The sequence below is a fragment of the Fusarium vanettenii genome, assembly GCF_000151355.1.
Source record: "Fusarium vanettenii 77-13-4 chromosome 1 genomic scaffold NECHAsca_1_chr1_3_0, whole genome shotgun sequence".
Classification (NCBI taxonomy): domain Eukaryota; kingdom Fungi; phylum Ascomycota; class Sordariomycetes; order Hypocreales; family Nectriaceae; genus Fusarium; species Fusarium vanettenii.
Window position 1 is genome coordinate 4,711,850 of NW_003315881.1, and position 18,926 is coordinate 4,730,775.

An 18,926-nucleotide genomic window follows, 5' to 3' on the forward strand; every position below is an offset into this window, starting at 1 on the left:
CATAGGGCTGTTCGTAAAAAAGTCACTACCGTGTGGAGTAACGTTAGGGGAACACACACCAAAGTTCCTGGAATAGTTCGGTAGGGGGGAGATGAGCATGCCCTAATTAGATGAACAATTGACGTGGAGGATTTCTTCTTGTTAGAGTGAGAATATTTGAGGCATGGGGTGATACGATGGGCAGGGATAGATGCTACACTCCAAGTCGTGGACCCCCTCCTACAAGAGACCATTCTGGCATTTAACAATTTGCTTTGGCTACACGACCGTTGATCATATTGTGAGGCATCAAGAGTATTCCTGAATAGCCATAGTTCGGATGTACGGGTTGTCTAGTGGCGCCAGAGCTCGCAAAATAACGACCGCTTTCGCATCTTGACGGCATCTACTAGTGTTGGTGTTGGGTCTGGGTTTCACGATTCATCTCGCCCAACTTGGTTAGAAGGTGATCAGCCATATAATCTCTGAATTCGTCATTGAGTCCCTATTTCATGCGTGTCGTTATATTACTCGCAGTGACATTGAACAAAGCAGGTGTACCTACATGAGAATAGAAGCATGTTGGCGGTGTAAACAAGACTTCTCCCTGCCTCGCACTCAACGCACGCCACCTCGGACTTGAGATTAAAGAACAAGAACATCGTCTAAATCGAGGGCGGATCAAGTACCCGACCCGAGCAGACCAAACAAAGGCTGAGCGATAATTCCCCTGTCTCTTTCAGCCCCCAATCCTTCCCTGGGGGGGGGGACGACGAGGCGCTGTTAAAGGGACCCGCAAGGGGGGAAGGGTCCCATGCCGCGCCGTGATCCATCAGCAACCGAGAGCGTGGTACCTACTTAAGGGTCTGGTCTGGCAGCGCCCGTGAACCAACGCCGGTCCCGGCGAGTGATGATTGTCATTTTTTGTTTGATTTAGTTGCTTGAAAGTACATTTTTTACTGAATTGAATCTGACGTTGTTTCTGTCGCGTCGGATTCGAGAGACATGCCGTAACGCCCGGAACCCGACCCGCGACAATTGCTCAAAATGTCTCTCGGGAAGCAACAGCAGCAGCAGCAGCCACTCTCACAACAGCACAGCCAACCCCCTCCGGAGCGCCTCATCCAGGCCGTCGCCCAAACCCTCGGCATCTCAAGAGATGACATCCTCCTATACGACTCCTTTAGCGAACTGGGCGGCGACGAGACCAAGGCGGAAGCTCTGCGGCTGGCCTGCAGGAGGAGGGGCATAGACGTCAAGAGCGAGGATGTTTTGAATTGTCCTACGCTCGCTGAGCTGCAGACGCGGATAACGGCTTTCCCTGATCCTTTACCTCTTGATTCCACCACCAATTCATCGTTGAGCTCGGAAGATTCGATTCGAAGCCCTGTGGTCGATGATGACGTATTCTCGCCAAAGAGTCGCAAGTGGGCAGATTCCATGTCCAGCTACGACTCCGTGTCCACTGACGACGACTCGATAAAACCCATCAGGTCCAGTCTTGACGGTCTTCTCAGGTCTTTTCCCAAGGTCAAGAATGTGTGTCTCGCGACGCCCAAGGCGGGGCCCTTTGACGGCCAGCTGGTGGCCTTTCTCAGCATCGCAACCAGTAATGGTAGTACGGCAGGGGCCGAAGTTGACGAGATCACGTTGCCGCCGAGGAGGGAGATGGAAGCGCAGAGGAAGGAGATGCGATCGTTACGGATGGCGGTTCAGGAGTGGGCTGCTGATTCTCGACGGCCGCAGATTTGGATTCCTCTCACGTACATGCCCTTCACCGATAATCAAGAGCCAGACGTGCGACGACTTCAGGTGTGGGCTCAGGATATCAGCAATTCCACATACGACGAGGTCATGAGAATACAGGTCGCTGAGCCTCGGCGGCGGAGGGACATCAGTCCTGGCAAGTGGCGGAAAAAGGTGCAGTCGTGGGCTGAGTCGCGAAAGTCGATGTTGGTGGTCCACGATGCTGAGGAGCTGGGTGAGACGGTTTGTTTTCCACTCTCACCGATGCAGCAGCTTTACTTTCAGGCTTTGAAGCAGAAGGGCGAGTCGATTGCTGAGCCAGAGTGTCGGTACACGCGGAGCGTCATGCTCAGAGTAAGAGGTGGAGCTAAGTCGTCTCACGTCGAGAAGGCTGTTGAGGCTTTGGTTGCCAGGCATGAGATGCTTCGAGCTCGCTTCAGACCGGTTCTTCAGGAGTGGCTCCAGGTTACTGTTCCTGCGACTTCAAGTTCATACCGTTTCGCTCACCATATTGATGTTGACGACGATGAGATACGGGGTTTGGTGGAGGGAGCGCAGGCTGCTATTAACCCTACCAAAGGACCCGTCTTTGCTGTCCAACACATTCAAAACGAGAACAAGCAGATGCTACATCTTACGGCTCACCATCTAATCGTCGATCCTCTATCATGGCGTATCATCATCCACGATCTCGACCAGCTGCTACAACGAGGTACTTCTCTATCCAAGCCATCAACATCTTTCCCCCGTTGGATCGAATACCAAAACTACGAAATGAGCCAGCGATTATTTGAGCCGACACTCCCTTTCGAAGTATTATCCGCCGACCTCGAATACTGGAATCTGACACAAGAAGTCAACACCTACGGCAACACCCAACAATCTTCCTTTTCCCTAACGCCGGAACTAGTCTACATCCTGAAGAATGCATCCGCCAACGTCTTGCGGACAGAGCCGGCCGATGTTCTCCTCGCAGCACTGCTACTCTCTTTCTCTCACATGTTTCCCGACAGAGCACTCCCGACGTTATGGAAGCAGGAACACGGCCGAGGCGCTTTTGATGGAGACCTCGACATTATGGACACGACCGGATGGTTTGCTTCGCTTTGTCCCATTGGCGTCCTTCTCGACTCGACGATCGATCTAATCCAGGCCATTAAGCTTATCAAGGATACACGCCGAACCGTCCCTAGAGAAGGCATCCCTTACTTTGCAGCCGAGTTTTCCACCTCAAAAGGCGCCGCTGCGAGTCTACCGGTGGAAGTCATGTTTAATTGCGCGGACACGGCAGAGCAACTTCAACGAAAGAACGGACTCCTGGAGCCGGTGATAGCGCCAGGTCAGAAGACGGCTTCTCTCACTTCTGAAGCAGGCTCTGAAGTGGGCAGGATAGCCCTCTTCGAAGTTTCTGTTCTGATGGACGCTTCGGGGGCTCAGGTGGATTTTACATACAACAAGACGGCCAAGTACCAGGACAAGATTGAGACTTGGGTACAGGTCTTTGAGCGTCTTGTGTTGGAAGCTATTGGCAAGCTCCAGAACCATGAACCCGAGCTCACCCTGGCCGATGCACCGCTACTGAGATCATCTTACAAAGCTCTCGCTAGACTCACTTCCGATCGACTCGCAGGCGTTCCTATTCCGAATGTGCGAGATATCGAGACTATCTACCCCGTGACGCCATCCCAGCAGGAGGTTCTCATCGCCCAGACGCAAAACATCGACACATTTAATGTACACGCCGTTTACGAACTGAGAGCACGACAGGGACGTTCGATCGATACTGCACGGTTGTGTACTGCTTGGGAGGCCATTGTGACCAACAAGCCAGCTCTACGGAGTATATTCATTGATGGAGTGTCTCGGGAGGGACTGTTTGATCAGGTCATTTTGAAGAAGGCATCGCCGAGTATGCTTTTTATCGAATCGATAGACCCTGATGAGGCCGTCTCAACTTTGCCAGAGCTGAACATGCCATTGACGGAACCGCGACATCGTCTTTCAGTGTGTCATAACCCTGATAGGACGTTGGTGAGGTTGGATACCAGTCAGGCAATCTGCGATGTTTGTTAACCCATATTGTTCAAGTGATGAATAGTTGCTAACGGCCACAGTTGGCGAGTCTCGATCTACTCGTGACAGAGTTGAGTAGAGTCTACTCAGGCGAAGAATCGACACACAACGAAGCCCTCCACCGCAAGTATCTGTACCACGTCTCCTCCACCGACACAGCCTACAGCATGGAAGTCTGGAAGATCGGATTATCCCACGCGAGGCCATGCTTGTTCCCTCACCTCTCGCCCTCGTCAGGAGACGCGTTCCAATCTCAGTCGTATACCCTCGACGTCACACGCCCTCAACTCCAAGCCTTTTGCGCACAACAGCACGTCGAACCCCATGCTGTCGTGCAGCTTGCTTGGGCGTTGGTCCTCCGTTCCTTTGTGGGGGCGGACCATGTCACATTTGGGTATCAGTTTAGTGGTCGAGATGAGCAGCTCCTTGACGGTATCAATCAGGTCGTGGGCAGCTTTGCTACTGTCTTGCCGTGCTCTATTGAGGTTAGCCCTGACTATTTGATCGGGGCTTGTCTTGCGTCTGTGGGGGAATCATTCACCACTTCGCGCAAGCATGATAATGTCACTATGGCCAAGATTCAACACGCTATGCGGATGAAGGAAAAGCTTTTCAGCACATGCTTGTTCTTTCAAGACTCTGACCCTTTTGAGGACAACCCGCTGGAAAATCGCAGAGCAGCAGACCTTGTCCTTTCTCCTGTGACATCCGGACGCAGGACTGACTGCGACCTCTCCCTCACTGCAATCTTTGCCAACAGCCGTCTCCAAGTCAGCTTCACCTCACGACATCTCTCACATAACCAGACCCAAAGTATCATTAGCAGTTTTGAGGCGGCCCTGAAACGCATTATGGAGAACCCGGACAGTTCCGTTGATGAAATCGACCTATTTACGGATCGCCATTACGCACAGCTTGTGGTCAACGATTGGGAGTCGACTCAGAGGTCTCGCAAGATTTCGGCTTGTGTCCATGATGTTATTCTGCAGCACAGTCTCACGCGTCCTGATGCTCTGGCCGTCTGTTCTTGGGATGGAGATATGTCATATGCTCTGCTGTCCACTCTGGTCACTAGGTTACGGACGTATCTTGTGAACCTTGGCGTTGGTCCTGGTATGGCGGTCCCTGTTGTGCTGGACAAGAACCACTGGGCCCCCGTCATGCTCCTCGCTGTTATGCAGGCCGGTGCCAGCTTTGTGGCCCTCGACTGTCATGACCCCGCCACGGTCAAGTCGACCATCGATCACCTGAGGCCTCATATTGTTCTCGCGGCTGAGACAGCATGGCGCGACCTCAGCGCCATGGTACTCAACCTGGTCATCGTCAACGACACCCTGTTTGCCAATCTGCCCCCTCACATGTCGTCGCTCGCACGTGAAGCCAGCCCTGAGCAGGCTGCCTGCGTCTTCATCAGCCCTCGTGCCTCGAGAAGCATCTTCTTCACCCACTCCTCGTTGTGCTCCATCTTTGTGAGCCAGGGTCAAGCCCTGAGAATGGACAGCTTCAGCAGAGTCCTACAGCTCTCGGCCTTCAACGTCGACATCTCGCTGGTTGAGATTCTGGGCACCATGGTACACGGCGGTTGTATCTGTATCCCCTCGGCAAAGGATCGTGCCCAGGATCTCACCGGTGCCATGGCACGTATGGGAGTTACGTGGTCGTACATGACGGGTATACTCGCCCGTAGGATCGCTCCAGCTTCTGTCCCGTCTCTTCAGACAGTTTGCTTCCGAACTCGTAAACTGGACCCTGACACGTATGGGCCTTGGTTGGAGAGCCGCAATGTTCTGCTTGCTTATGGAGCACCGGATATTTGCCCCCTCGGTATCTCCATCACTGAGATCACAAGGGACAACCCGTTGAACGTCATCACTCCGCCCGTTACGGGTCGGTTCTGGGTTCTCAACCCTGAGGATCCAAAGAAGCTCATGCCTGTCGGTGCCATTGGCGAACTAGCCATTGACAGTCCCCTCGTCACACCTCATCGGTTTGCTCTTGATAGACCCCTGGTCGCTCCAAGCATTCCCTATCAAGGAGAAAAGCAGAAGGCTCGATATCTCAAGACGGGTCACCGTGTGAGATTTCTAGACAACGGCAACATCCAGTTCCTCTCCAGTATCCGCGACGACATTGTGGTAGATGGCTCAACAATCGACGTGACAGAGGTAGAACAGCATATCCGTCGATGTCTCGGCAAAGGTATCGATGTCGTGGTGGACTCCATCAGGACTAGAGATTCGGCTCCTTTTCTTGCTGCTTTTATCGAACTCGATCCGACACTCTTTCATGGACAAGGGAGCTTTTGCGATGTTAGCGAGCGTGTCAGGGAGAGGACTTTTCTTGCGAAAAAGATGTTTGATGAGTCGATTGAGAACCCAGGTCCTCATACACCCAAGATTCCTCGACACTGCATCCCGTCAATTTTTATTCCCGTCAAGGAACTCCCTGTGTCTACATCCTTGAAGGTCAATCGCCGAAAGCTACAGCGCATGGTGTCGCAGGTGTCCGGCCAAGAACTCCTCGCCATGTCCACGGTTCCCAACCCAACAGAGATCCAGCGTCTTGTCCTCGCCCAGAAGCCTCTCCCTCTAACGCGGCCGGAGCAAGTCATGAGGTCTATCTGGGCTGGTGTACTACGCATCCCACCTGGAGAGATCAAAGGCTCTGACAACTTCTTCTCTGTCGGTGGGAACAAGCTCCTCGCTACTGAAGTCGTTATTGCGTGTCGAAAGTACGGGCTTCATGTTTCTCTTCTCGACATCTTGAACGAGGTCTCTCTCACCGACATGTGTCGAGCTGCAGAGTCGTCCAACAAGCCCACAAAGAAGACTCTGGACATATTTACCCCGTCACATCTAGCCTTTTCGATGGACAAGTTTGACAACGCACTTGTCAAAGATGTGATTGCCCCTCAGCTCAACTGCTCGCCTCGGAATATCCTCGACGTAACCGAGGCGTCGTCTCAGCAGATTCGAAGTCTCGAGTTGGGCATGTTTAGCTCCCGTGCTGACATTGTTTGTCTGGTTATCAAGTTCAACGGTCCGCTCAAGCTGTCCAAGCTTGAGGCGGCTTGTGATGATCTCACAGCGATGCATCCTGCCCTCAGAACAGCATTTGTCGCGCACGAACATCGAGTTTATCAGGTCCATCTTGCTTCACCGGCTCCCTTCAGGACATATCCCTGCGAGTCCAAGCTCGACAAGATGACTGAGACTATTGTCAAGGAAGAGCAGAGCTTTGCTTTTGACCCAAGAACTCCTGCCACGCAATTCACCTTTCTCGACTCCAACAAGCAGGGAACGCTTATTATGCGTCTGAGCAAGACGCAGATAGACAGCACTTCGTCGCACCTCATCGTTCAGGACCTTGTTTCTCTCTACGAGGGAGCTGCCAGCACAACTCCCAGATCAAGCTTCCTCGAATACACCCGTGCTTCACGCATCAACCGTGACCAGGGCTTGGAGTTTTGGAAGTGTCAGCTCGAAAACATTTCCATGACCAATGTTATCAATGACATTAAACCTACTCCTCCAACAGCCGTGGCTCAGATCAAGTCTCTTCAACATACCACCTCTCAAGGCCGTCTTGTCGACTACGGCATGACCCCCGACACCGCCCTCAAAGCTGCTTGGGCTATTGTACTAGCTACCCTCTCCGGCGTCAACGACGTTCTCTTTGGCGAGGTCATCCACACGCAAAACGTGCCTCCTCCGTTTGCCATGGACCTCAGCAGCATGGTTGGCCCCCTGACCAACGTCATCCCCGTGCGTGTACAGTTTCCTGCCATCCATAGCACACCTCTCGATCTCATGGCCTGCGTTCAAAAACAGCGACAGTCCAACGCTCGCTTTGACATGTTTGGTTTTCAGGAGCTTGTCAATGAGTGTACCAACTGGAGGGCGTGTACTCAGTTTAGCACTATTGTGCAGCACGATGTCAAGTCGCCTCTTGATGGATCGTCGACGCTCAACATTGATGGAATGACTTTTACATACAAGACTGTCGATCCTCCAGCGCAGGACTTTCCTCATTTGTTTGTCCGCTCGACCGTTGAGGGCGCTGATCGTGTCACCCTCGAGATCAAATACTCTGAAGAGCGTCTGTCTACTTCGTTTGTGCAGTCTTGCCTCAGTCTTCTTGTCGCTGCTTGGGAGACTCTTACCCATGCAGACACGATTCACCAGCCCATGGTTCAATCTGCTGAAGAAATCAGTCGCTCGGTGAAGCAGATTCCATTCCCTCCCAAGGAGTCTAGCACTCTGCATGTCCCGGTTGATGTTGTTCTACAGCCAGCCCAGCGAAAGGACCTGGACAAGGCCATCGCTAGAGCTTGGAACGAGGTTATCAAGCCATCATCCAACATCCCGCAGCGTCAACTCGAGACTATCCCCTTCTACGCCATCTCTAGGTCTATCCTCTCTGCCCACTCCCTCACAACGCACCTCAACCAGGCTCTGAGGTCCCTCAACATTCCCAACCTCAACACCATCACCCTCAGAGTGGAAGACATCCTCTCCAACCCGAGCAGCCTTTCTCAGCTCGAACACATCACCCACCTCCTCCGCACCGCCGGGACACTCGCCCTCCCTGTTCCCCCCGCCCCTAAATCAGATGCATCTTCAACCCTTCGACGACCCAATTCAAGATCCGGTCCCCAGTCCGAACGCACCGTCTCATGGCGCAAGAGCTTTCTCGGTCTGAGAGGTCGTAGCAGTATGAAGGATTTGAGCCAAAAGGCTAGCGAGTGGATCAAGTCCAAGAAATCCACCAGCGACACTTCGCTACCGTCTAATGGCGTTCATGAACTAGACGGCGCCTCCCGCGGGAAAACAGTTGCAGAACTTCCTGCACAGTCAGCCCCTGTCCCAAGACTCGGTAGTCTTCTTTCCGAGAACGAGAAGCATATCGCTGAGCTTGAGGGTACCATCCTCAGCTATGACTCTGGTGGTCGAGGTAGTCCAGTTGACCGAAGCAGTATCGGAGACTCGTCTTGGAGATCAGTTGAAGACGCAGAGTCATCCTGTCGGTCCATCGAAGAAGTTGTCGAAGTAAGCCCAGTCGGTCCTTTTCACGCTGATAAGCGAAAGTCCATCTGGGGATCTGTGTTGGAACTTCCACGTCGTTCAATAACTCCTCGTTTCTTAAGGTGAAGGGGCCAATCTCATACACAAGACAAAATGTGTCACCTATTTATTTATCATCCCGGCCTATGAAAGGCACAGTTGGATATGACGCCCATGTTTTCAATATTTCTGTAATTATATCATGACAAGATAGACATAGTAATGATACCCCATGACAAGCATTGAACAAGGAATCAAGCCACAAAACAGTCACGTACATCTACACCAAATGAATTCATCATTTCATTCTGACCCAAAGGCTCCTCTATAATGTCATAATAAGACAGTCTATATCTGTCACTCAGCGCAACTGGGGTATACGAGTTTAACCAGGAGATCCGAAAAATGCCCATAATACAACAAAAAAGCACGCTCAAAAACATCAAGACCAATTGCTAAAAAATCATCAAATCATGTCAAAACTCGGTGAGAATCCAGTGAGAGCCTAGTGAAAGTCTCCCACCCGAGGACCAAAGTACTCGCCCGGCTTCAGCTGCTGAAGAGGGCAAGCATCATCCTCGCATCCCACGTAGTTGATGGTGTTGCCCCACCACTTCAGCTCAGTGCCCTCGAGCTGAAGGGCGAAGAAGATGACGATTCCGGCAATGGCGATGCCGCAGGACCAAGCTGCAGAGAGCACAAAGTTGTACTAGGATTGTTAGTATAGCTCAGTGTGAAAGTAGAGAGTTTGACTTACTTTGGACCACAAGCCGAGGTATCGTGACTTGAGGTAAATCCAGGAAAAGTACGCAATAGGCACCGAAGGCCAGACATACGACATGTTGTACGGAGCCCACACAATGCCTCCGTACATGATGGCCACGGGGTGAATCTGTCGAGTCCAAGTCCAGTTGGGGAACTTCTTGTTCAGTAACCAGACAGCCAACACGACGACGACTCCCAGAGGGAAACCGATAAGCACTTCCGTGTACAGTCCGTTCTCACCAAAGATCTTCTTGGGGCCAACAGTACCCCAGAGAACCGAGGCGGTAAAGAAGGTGTTGACGCTGGGGCAAGACATCTTCCAGCGGGCGTCCTCGGTACAGACATCAGGGATCTGAGTCATCTGGAAGTTGAGGACACCAACGCACACAAAGGTGCTGATAAAGGTGGCCACGATCTGGGCAAAGAATGTGTGTCGTGGAGGGATCTTGACATAGTGAGCAAGCTTGAGATCGTTGGAGAACATGACGGCATGGGCGCATGTGACGTAGCCGAATGACTTGAAGTAGTTCATGGCCAGAGCATTGCCCTCGACAAAGGATCCTCCAATAAACTCGGCGAGCACAGTCAGTGTCACCTCGATACCCGTCATAGCCTTGATGATGCCAACGGGGATGACAAAGACGAGGCAAAGAGCAAGACCGTAGAAGATGACACCAGGCGACGTATGAGTATCCCAGCCAGCAATGCCCGAAATACCAAAGGCCATGGCGCAGACAAGGCACACCATATACCACCATTCAGGCACCTCACGGTAAGCCTTCATAAGGCGAGTGTGAACATCAAGGTCGTGGAGTTCATCGTTTCCGGTCGGCTTCTTCTTCCTCATGCTGTTGAAGAGACCCTTGAATCCAGTCACAATCTCACGGCGGTGAAAGAGGATGGCATAGGTCAGCGTCGAGGTGTAGATGCCAAAGAAGAAGATGTAGATGACCACGTTGCCAGCACCCAAAAATGGGGGCGAGTAGTCCTCATACTTTTCAGCATCAAACAGACCACGGTCATTGATGGCACGAGTGACATTGTACAATTCACCGAAGCGATCGTAAACACGGTTGCTGTTGATGGGGAGGAAACCGGTGTTGTAGATGTTGCTGTACCACAGACCCAGCACAACCCACATGGAGATGAAGGCTCCAACGAAGCGGTTGAACGTGCTGAAGAAAGGGACCATTAGAGGATCGGCCGAGTCCCACAACAGGACATTCCAGTCCCAAGTGGGGAAAGGGTTGATGCCAAGGCCATTGTTGAAACCAGTGATGGTGCTGAGATCGCGGTGGGTGGGGTCGATCCAACTCATCCAGCTGAAGTTGGAGAGCGAAGTCCACAGGTAGTTGGGCAACCAGAACCAGATGAACATGGCGCCAAACATGACATAGAAGAACTTGATTCGCGAGACTCGCCAGATCTTGGAAAAGGGACCTTGGACCGGGCTGTTGTTATCAGTGTGGAAGGCCGAGTTCAGCGCAATAGTAACCAGCGACGCGGGCCACACGCAGTAAGAGGGGTACACCAAGAAACGACGGCAGACGCCAGCCATTCCGTAGCCAATGAAGTTGGTGCTGAGTGCGATCAGGATCTGATAGGCGAAGTGGGAGGCGTATGGCTGGTTAAAGTATTGTGGCAGATACTGCACCCAGATGATGAGGTTGGTATACGGGGTGTTGTATGCGACGTTGGCCATAATAGTGATGAGCATGTGCTCCTTCTTGGAGAAGGGGCCCGGGTTGAGAGAATGACGAACACCAAGGAACGTGAATCCAAGGTCAGGGAGCCACCTCTCACAACCCTTGCCAATGGGATACGACAGAAGCTGGGCAACGTTGGCCATGATACGGATCGCAGGTTGACGAATATCGAAGAGCTGATTGGTGAATGCGAGGAGCACCGAAAACGTGAGACCGATGGCCCAGCTGCGGATTGTAGAGCAGGGAATCGAGGTGTCATCCTTGTTCTCAACCACGGCTCGGACTTCGGCATACGGGCTGTTGTTGGTGATGAGGGCAGCCTCCAGCTTCATCTCTTGTACCAGGTTCTCGTGCTTTTCGGGTTGCGTAAAGAGTTCGTCGTTCTCGAGGAAGGCCTTGATCTTTTGGATAACCGTCAGAGGAAAGTTGGGGTCCTTTTCGTGGATGCGGTAGACCCGGCCCATGATGTCGCGGACATCTTCGAGGGTGTACTTGGAAGCGAGCTCGCGAGCCTCGAGCAGGTCGTCCTCGGTGACGTGAAGGTCCTGCTCGGCAGCATGGTAGTCGGGCATGTCATCTTGATCGTAGGAGAAGGACTGTTCAAGTGCACGGGTTAATTCAACTGGTCTGTGGTAGCGAGAGGTATGAGGAGCGCCGAAGCAGTAGGGGTCAGATTCGGAAAGTCTAGGTCGGGGTTCATTACCTCATTGTACTCGGAGGATGAATCGACAATAACCTGTTCTTGATATTGTTCTTGGTATTGCTGCTGGGGATTGCGGTCGTCGGGGACCTCTGACACCCCACCGGTGGAAACCCTCTTCTCGTTGTCCGCCATGGCCAAGGGCCGATGAAAGTTCTAGGTCTAGTCCTCCAGGGTTACGAAACCGCAGTTCGCGCAGTCACTCTATATCTCTCGAGGGGTGTGACGCGTGGAGTCGGCGATGCAAGGGCGGCGATGACGATTCGGGACGCTTCAATCGAGGGAACAGGGTCGGCCTATAAAGTCAAACTAGAGAGACTGATGATGGCCAAATGACTAGCGAATCGATGGAAATTCGCGACAGATACGAGCGAGGTTGTCTGTGGGTGAGACTCGGGTTGGTGGAGCGAGTGCTTGCGAACAGTAACGTCGCGATGGCCTCAGAGTGGCAAAGAGGAGTATCGTCGAGATGAACCGGCGACGATGTCGATGCTGTTGATGGAAAAGAATGAAACAATACGAATGCCAGTGATGGGGGGAAACAGGCGTCTTTGAGTTGCTGCGTCCAGAGAGGTTGTAGCGTGAGTCTCGTCGGGTCTAGAGTGTCCACGAAAGGACAGGCGGCCGACAGGCGGATCTTGGTCGGCTCGCGGCACTCGTGGCGCTGGGTTCCTGTGCGGTGTCGTGTGTGTATCGCGGATGCTGGCTGCCGTGCTCGCGTGGTGATGGGAATGCGTGCGTGCGTATGCAGGTTGGCAAGCAAGCAGAAAGACAAGTCGAGTCGAGTCGAGTCGTTGGGAGGAATCGGAGCCCGGCAAAGAGATGGAGTCTTGGTACTGGACTGGAGGAGTTGGAGGTAGGCCGGTTGAGGGAGAAATGACGGGATGCGCAAGGAACCCGGCAAGAGAGCGCGCGTGGAAGCGACCAGGGGCCCAGTTTCGCCGGCTGCAGGTATCTCACGCACTGGCTGGCTAGACTGAGACTGGGGGAAGCGGCCTGGTCTTGGAGAAGAACAAGAAGTGGCGGCGACGGCCAGGAGGAGATTTTCGGTGGAGACGGGGGACACGCCTTGAGTGGCTGAGAGCAGGGCTTTTGGGAGGGTTCACTGGTTCTTTGAGGGGAAAGACGCTGAAGGAAAGTGCAGGCTCGGAACTAGGGAGCCGTAGCTGCCTCTTTGCGAGCGAGTGAGCGCAGCGTCAGAGGGAAGGAGCGGCAAAGACGGCTTCTTACGAGGCTTGGTCTTTGGGGGATGCTTGTGCTTGTGCTGAGGGGTGGCTTCCCCTCCAAATCTGGTTCAAAATCTAGAAGATCAGGTTCAAAGTTTCAAGCCGGCATGTGCCTTACTCTATTCTAATCGAGTCCAATTTGAATTGATGAATTGATTCGTATCCTTTTTTTCTTGTCGTGCAACAGACGGCGGCGTACGCATCCTCCCCTCAGAAGCAAGCCGTGTGCGACACACACACACCAGGACGGCACTCGGCAAGAGAGCCCAGCCCAGAGACAGGGTACGTATCTCTCTCTGGATGAAGGACCTGAGACTTTCAGGTTCCATGCGACGCGGGAGAATGAGGTACGTGTGTCAATGGCTACGAATGAGGCGGTAGGAATCAGTCACTGCTCCTGGTTGGCCTCGCAAGTTTTCTTGGCCGGGGGACTTGGGTCTAGTGGAACGGGGACGGGGGACGGGGGACGGGACGGATTTGGCTTGATGGAAGGGGGATGAGATGGGGCCGGCCACTCCGTGATGGCCTACTACAGAAGGTGCAAGCAAGGTATTTGACTGCGCCTCAACATTGGGGGAGTTATTTCTAAGCCAGCTGTATCTCGTTGCAAAAGCGTCAATTCAAAGATTGATAACATCTCGAAATATTTCATCTCTTTTGTCGTGAATCAACATCAATTCAACACCTTCAAACTCAGGTAGCATCGCCAAAAAGGGTACGTACCCCTACTCGGAACAAACGGCACGGATAACGGCGTGATCGTCTCGGCGCTGCGCTGTTCACGATCCAATCTCATCTGGTGGTGAGATTGGGGAGCTGAGAGAGGGCAGAACCTTTTTTTTTTTGCCTGTTCCATATAGCGAGAATCCCACGGGCATGGCCGAATACCCGGCTTGACCTGACCGGATGCAGCAGGATCACGTCCAATACGATGATTGCGTGGGTGCTGAATCATCACGGCTCCTCTTCTAGAAGATCAAACCCAGCCCTGCGCGGTTTACCGGCATATCGGACTTGTTCAAGATGCCGTCCACGTCAGCCCATCGACTCGTCCCGTACTGTAGCATTTGCGAAAACGCAATGTCGGCCGCCTTTGAAGCTATTCGCACTAATCTATGGCAATGCTTGATTCCCCTGCCCAGCCTCCCCCTCCGTGCACCAGTGTCAAGCAGCCAAGTTGCCAAGCAAAGGTGACAAGCTAAGGGTTTGTCTTGGCCCGTGGAGTAGCGAACGGCATTGACCTTTTGTGAGCCTCAAACTCGATGACATGACATGGCAGTTGTGTGTAAGCGTAGAATTGTGCAGACCGCCGCTGTCGTCACTTGTGTCGTGAATGTGCCGTGTTGCCAGGAGTGCTTGGCACACAAAGTATCCGAACCACTGTGATAGGCCGTAAGCACCTCCAACTGGACAGATCTTGAAGCACCAACCGAGAGGCCCACCGGGGAAACTCGTGTCCAATGTGCTCCGCTGCAGATATAAGCTGCTCTTACACTACCACTTTCAACAAACAATAAGCGATCATGGTGTAGTGGTTAGCATTAGCGCCTTCCAAGCGCTAGAGTCGGGTTCGATTCCCGATGGTCGCACTCATTCAATTCCTATTCTTTTGCCGTTCAGATGCATTTCTTTTTGCGTTGAAATGTCGTGGTTTGTCTTTTTGTCCATGTTGAAATGTCTGGCGCATGTTTTGTTGGTATGATTCATCGTTGAATGCCTTTTGTCGAGCCTTAGGATGATTTTAGGGTCGCCTTCCTAAACGGGTAATTGAAGGCATCAGGCAAGGATCCGTGTCAGCTTACCCTACAAGAAGATGCCTCGACGACTATTCATCTTGTCAATCAGTTGATGTCTATTGGCAGATAGATAATACGAGTTCTTGGCAGTAAAGCCCATTGTTTGAGTTGATCTATGTCCAATGTGAAATTAATTAAGTATGTTACAGCTCCCATTTACACAACCCATCCCTCAGTATCACCGGTCATTCATTCCATCCCTCTACTCTTTACTTCTTCTCCGACAATGAGTTTAGAATACCATTAACATCAACAAATGAAAGCATCTGAAGAGTCTCGTCCCATATCTTACCAGCGAGTTCTAGACCGTAATCCTCATACACCGCCTTGGTATAACTGTGACTGTTAGCATCTGTCATCCAACCGAGCTAAAGAACACTTACTGAAAGATCTTCCAGTCCATGACATATGAACCATGAGTTTCCTTGCCCTTCACAATAGCAGCATCTACGAAAGTGCTCGCTCCCTGCTCCAGAGATCGCGCAATGATCCACTTGGCAACCCAGGCGATGGTGCGTACGATAAAGTTGGCGTTTCGCTGTAGATCTGTGCTTCTGACCAACCCCGGATCAACAAGGTTAACGATAACATCGTCTGGATTGACACGCTCCGCCAGCTTGATGATCCAAAAGTGCGCGAGAGCCTTGGAGTACCAGTACGTGCTCGCAGGTGAGAACTTGGACTCGTCATCGTACCACGCTAGCGCCGACTCGTCTTTTGGATCCGGCACATTGACCATTAGTGATGTTCCAGAGTTGACGATGGTGAGACGGCCTGGCTTTCCCGCCGGTGCCTTTTTCTTGAGGGTGGGCAGGAGGAGAGTGGCGAGGAGGACAGTTGAGAGGTAGTTGACCTGGAACGTGGACTCGTGACCCTCAGGGCTCCTGGTGAAGGCCATGTTTTGAGTGCCTGCGTTGAGAATGGCAAAGTCGATTCGATTCAGGGTTTCACACTTTTTGGCAAATGTCTGGACGCTCTCGTGTGAGAGCATGTCGACCTGCCACACATCGATCTTGGCCTTGGGGAACTTGCGTCGGAGCTTGGCTGCTGCAGCCTCACCCTTGGAGACTGTGCGGACTGCGATTACAAGGTGACTGAGGTTGAGGGCGAGCACGGCCTCGGCTGCAGCGAATCCAAGACCGACATTGGCACCAGTGATGATGCCAGTACCGTTGGCGAGAGAGGTTTCCTTGGGAGGCCAGACAGGCTTGGTGAATTGAGATTGGAAGAAGCGATAGGAGTCTGGCTTTAGTTCGAGGGACTTGGGAGGCATTGTGATGATGTTGTGTTTTTTTGGAGTTGGAGAGTGAGAGGAGGTGTCTGTTGACTGATGATTGTTGAATGATGTGTCTGTTCATCTCCAAAACGACTACACTTGCACTCCCTTATATAACACTTTACAGACATCAGATGTCTTGATCAATTACGCAGCGAAACATGCCCAGGACCAAACCGGAAAGCAATCGAGACGTGTTGACGCCATCCATTTTGGCGGTGCAGCCTGCTCGGTAAATGTGACTATTGCTCGACTGACAGCCCTTTTGGGTAATCAATGAGTACCGAGACATGGAGTTGAGGCTCGGAATCAAGGGGTTATGCTATTTTCTTTCGGTTGGGTGAAGGGACTGCCTTATCTCCGGACTACGGGATTGATGCGTATGGACTTTGGTCCAAGAGGCTGCGGTCGGGAAAAGAGTGAAACACCGAGGTGTGCTGCAAAAATAAAGAACACACTACAATCATGATTTTTGGCTATGGCTGCCGGTCTTATTTCGACTACATGGCCTCAATCATTCAGCCCTGCTGGGCACCATCACGGATCTAACCCGAATAGGAAAACAATCGTGTCTTGGCACTCGTGGGGAACTACGGATATCGTCACCAACGCAGCTCCACCTTGAATCAACTGTTGTCCGTTTAGAGTTAACAATCTCAAACCCTCCCTTTTCTTTCCTTCTCATACCATTTCACGCCATCTTTGAGATCATCATACGTCAGAATACACACCAAATTAAGACCGACGACACGCGCTGGCCAATATGCTTGAGCCCCTCTTCACCACTCCGGACCCTCAGCTCCCTGTCCGGCAGAAGCCACGGGCTAGGAAGATGGCGCGTATGCTTAACCTGACCTCACCCGGGATCTTTTTTACTCATCCTGATACGCTGCAGCTAAAAAGTTTGAGTTCATCTCTTCTGATCCAGCGGGCAAACCTGCCCCCGAGACCCGCAAGTTCATCCGCAGCCATGTCATGCGCGGCAAGAACACCAAGCGTCGTGGGGCTTCTAGAGATGTCGTTTTGGTTAACCCCGAGATTGAGGAGGATGAGGCTCGGAGAGATGGCAAGTCCGGTCGTCCGAATATAGGCATGGATGTGTCCCGATTTCCAGACTACTACCGAGATCACCTTCAGTACAGAGCGTGGGTTGAGTCGCCGTCTCTGATAGCTCGTATGCTGTCGCCTCCAGACTTGACTCTTTTCAACTTTGCGACTCCACTGGATAGGAACTCGCTGTATCTCGTATACAGATGTGAGCTCATCACACTCACACACGTTGCAAGTCACCTAACACTTCCCAGTCCTTACCACCATCAAAGACACCCTCTATCCGGTAGAATGGTGCTTCGAAACCGACCGCACAAAAGTCTGCTGGTTCCGCTGGCTCCTACAAGATGCCACCTATCTCCACTCGGTGCTCTTCATGGTCAGCGCGTTCCAGGACCTCTTTGAAATGCGAACGACAAAAGGCCGCAAGAGTTACGAGAATGGCTGGGGCATCTCGTTTTCGTCACAAACAAGGAGTCGTCTTCGACAGACCATCCAACTCCTCCAGGATAAGATTGACGACACGGACAAGCAGGTCGAAGATGTCACTGCGGCTGTGGTGATTCAGCTGGCTGTCATGGCGGATGCCATGGAGGACGTCGATGCGTTTGAAGCTCACTCGAACGGCTTGCGGAATATCGTTAGGTTGAGAGGTGGACTAGAAGCATTCAACGACAACCGTCAGTTGCAGATCAAGCTGTGTCGGTAAGTGATGCTGGATATCATGCTTGTCAACTGCTAACGATGGTAGGGTCGACCTCGGCTGGTCCATCAGGAATGGCTGCAAACCTGAGCTCTACAGAGGTACACCGACTTGGCATCCACTACTCGAGACGATGCACGGCATCTCTGCGCCACCCCATCTTCAGACGACGACTGCGGCGTTGCTGAGCATGATGGATTCCTGGGACTACAAGCTCAAGAGCGCTTTCAAAGATCTTCGAGACTTTTCGGCTTTGGCCAACCAGCTCATCCCTGCTCGTCGAAAGCTAGAGCCTGAGATATTCCAAGAGATCATGTTGTCGGTTCAGTACCGGCTACTCGTCCTTGAATACACACTGGATGAACATCCCCTTCGGGAGGCTATACGTCTAGGTCTCTTGGCATACGAGTCCACCATCTTTCTACAAATCCAAGGCGTCAAGCTCAAATCAGATTTGTTCACCTCACAACTGCGCGAAGCCATCGAAGCCATCCCAGTTGAAGGAGAAGCCATTGCCAACGTCAAGCTGTGGCTGCTCCTCATTGGTTCCATGGTCATCTTTGATAGTAAGGCGCCATGGCTGGCGCAGTCGATCCAGAGCTTGACGGGTCGGCAGACGTGGTCCCAGGTTCGGAAGCGCGTCAAAGAGGTCATGTGGATTGACATTATTCACGATCTTGCTGGGAGCGAGGCTTTTGAAGCTGCTCAGACGGGACGTGTGCTGTGAGCAGGCAACGTCTAGGCTTGTGCAATGGGACATGTCATTTCCGATGCGAAAGGAGACAAAGAAGTGTCCAATATCAACGTCTAGGCGTGTGCTGGCTTTACGTCCCTCATCTAACG

The 18,926-nt window shown here is 52.3% G+C and overlaps 4 protein-coding genes across 4 annotated transcripts; 2 read left to right on the forward strand and 2 right to left on the reverse strand.

Annotated features, from left to right (window-relative positions):
- Window positions 1–1,026: 1,026 nt before the first annotated feature.
- Window positions 1,027–8,948, forward strand: NhNSP3 (uncharacterized protein; the record flags this gene model as incomplete). Its single annotated transcript, XM_003053968.1, has 2 exons — window positions 1,027–3,789; window positions 3,840–8,948. 2 exons carry the CDS (start codon window positions 1,027–1,029, stop codon window positions 8,946–8,948), a joined length of 7,872 nt encoding a protein of 2,623 aa, XP_003054014.1.
- Window positions 8,949–9,135: 187 nt separating this feature from the next.
- Window positions 9,136–12,167, reverse strand: NECHADRAFT_99048 (uncharacterized protein; the record flags this gene model as incomplete). Its single annotated transcript, XM_003054669.1, has 3 exons — window positions 9,136–9,570; window positions 9,619–11,928; window positions 12,036–12,167. The coding sequence occupies 3 exons, from the start codon at window positions 12,165–12,167 to the stop codon at window positions 9,367–9,369; spliced, it is 2,646 nt and encodes an 881-aa protein (XP_003054715.1). The 3' UTR covers window positions 9,136–9,366.
- Window positions 12,168–15,263: 3,096 nt separating this feature from the next.
- NECHADRAFT_90563 (uncharacterized protein) lies at window positions 15,264–16,327 on the reverse strand (the record flags this gene model as incomplete). The annotated part of the gene is made up of 3 exons (XM_003054670.1): window positions 15,264–15,320; window positions 15,362–15,380; window positions 15,438–16,327. The coding sequence occupies 3 exons, from the start codon at window positions 16,325–16,327 to the stop codon at window positions 15,264–15,266; spliced, it is 966 nt and encodes a 321-aa protein (XP_003054716.1).
- Window positions 16,328–17,093: 766 nt separating this feature from the next.
- NECHADRAFT_75734 (uncharacterized protein) lies at window positions 17,094–18,810 on the forward strand (the record flags this gene model as incomplete). Its single annotated transcript, XM_003053969.1, has 4 exons — window positions 17,094–17,169; window positions 17,226–17,585; window positions 17,635–18,085; window positions 18,132–18,810. 4 exons carry the CDS (start codon window positions 17,094–17,096, stop codon window positions 18,808–18,810), a joined length of 1,566 nt encoding a protein of 521 aa, XP_003054015.1.
- Window positions 18,811–18,926: the final 116 nt, after the last annotated feature.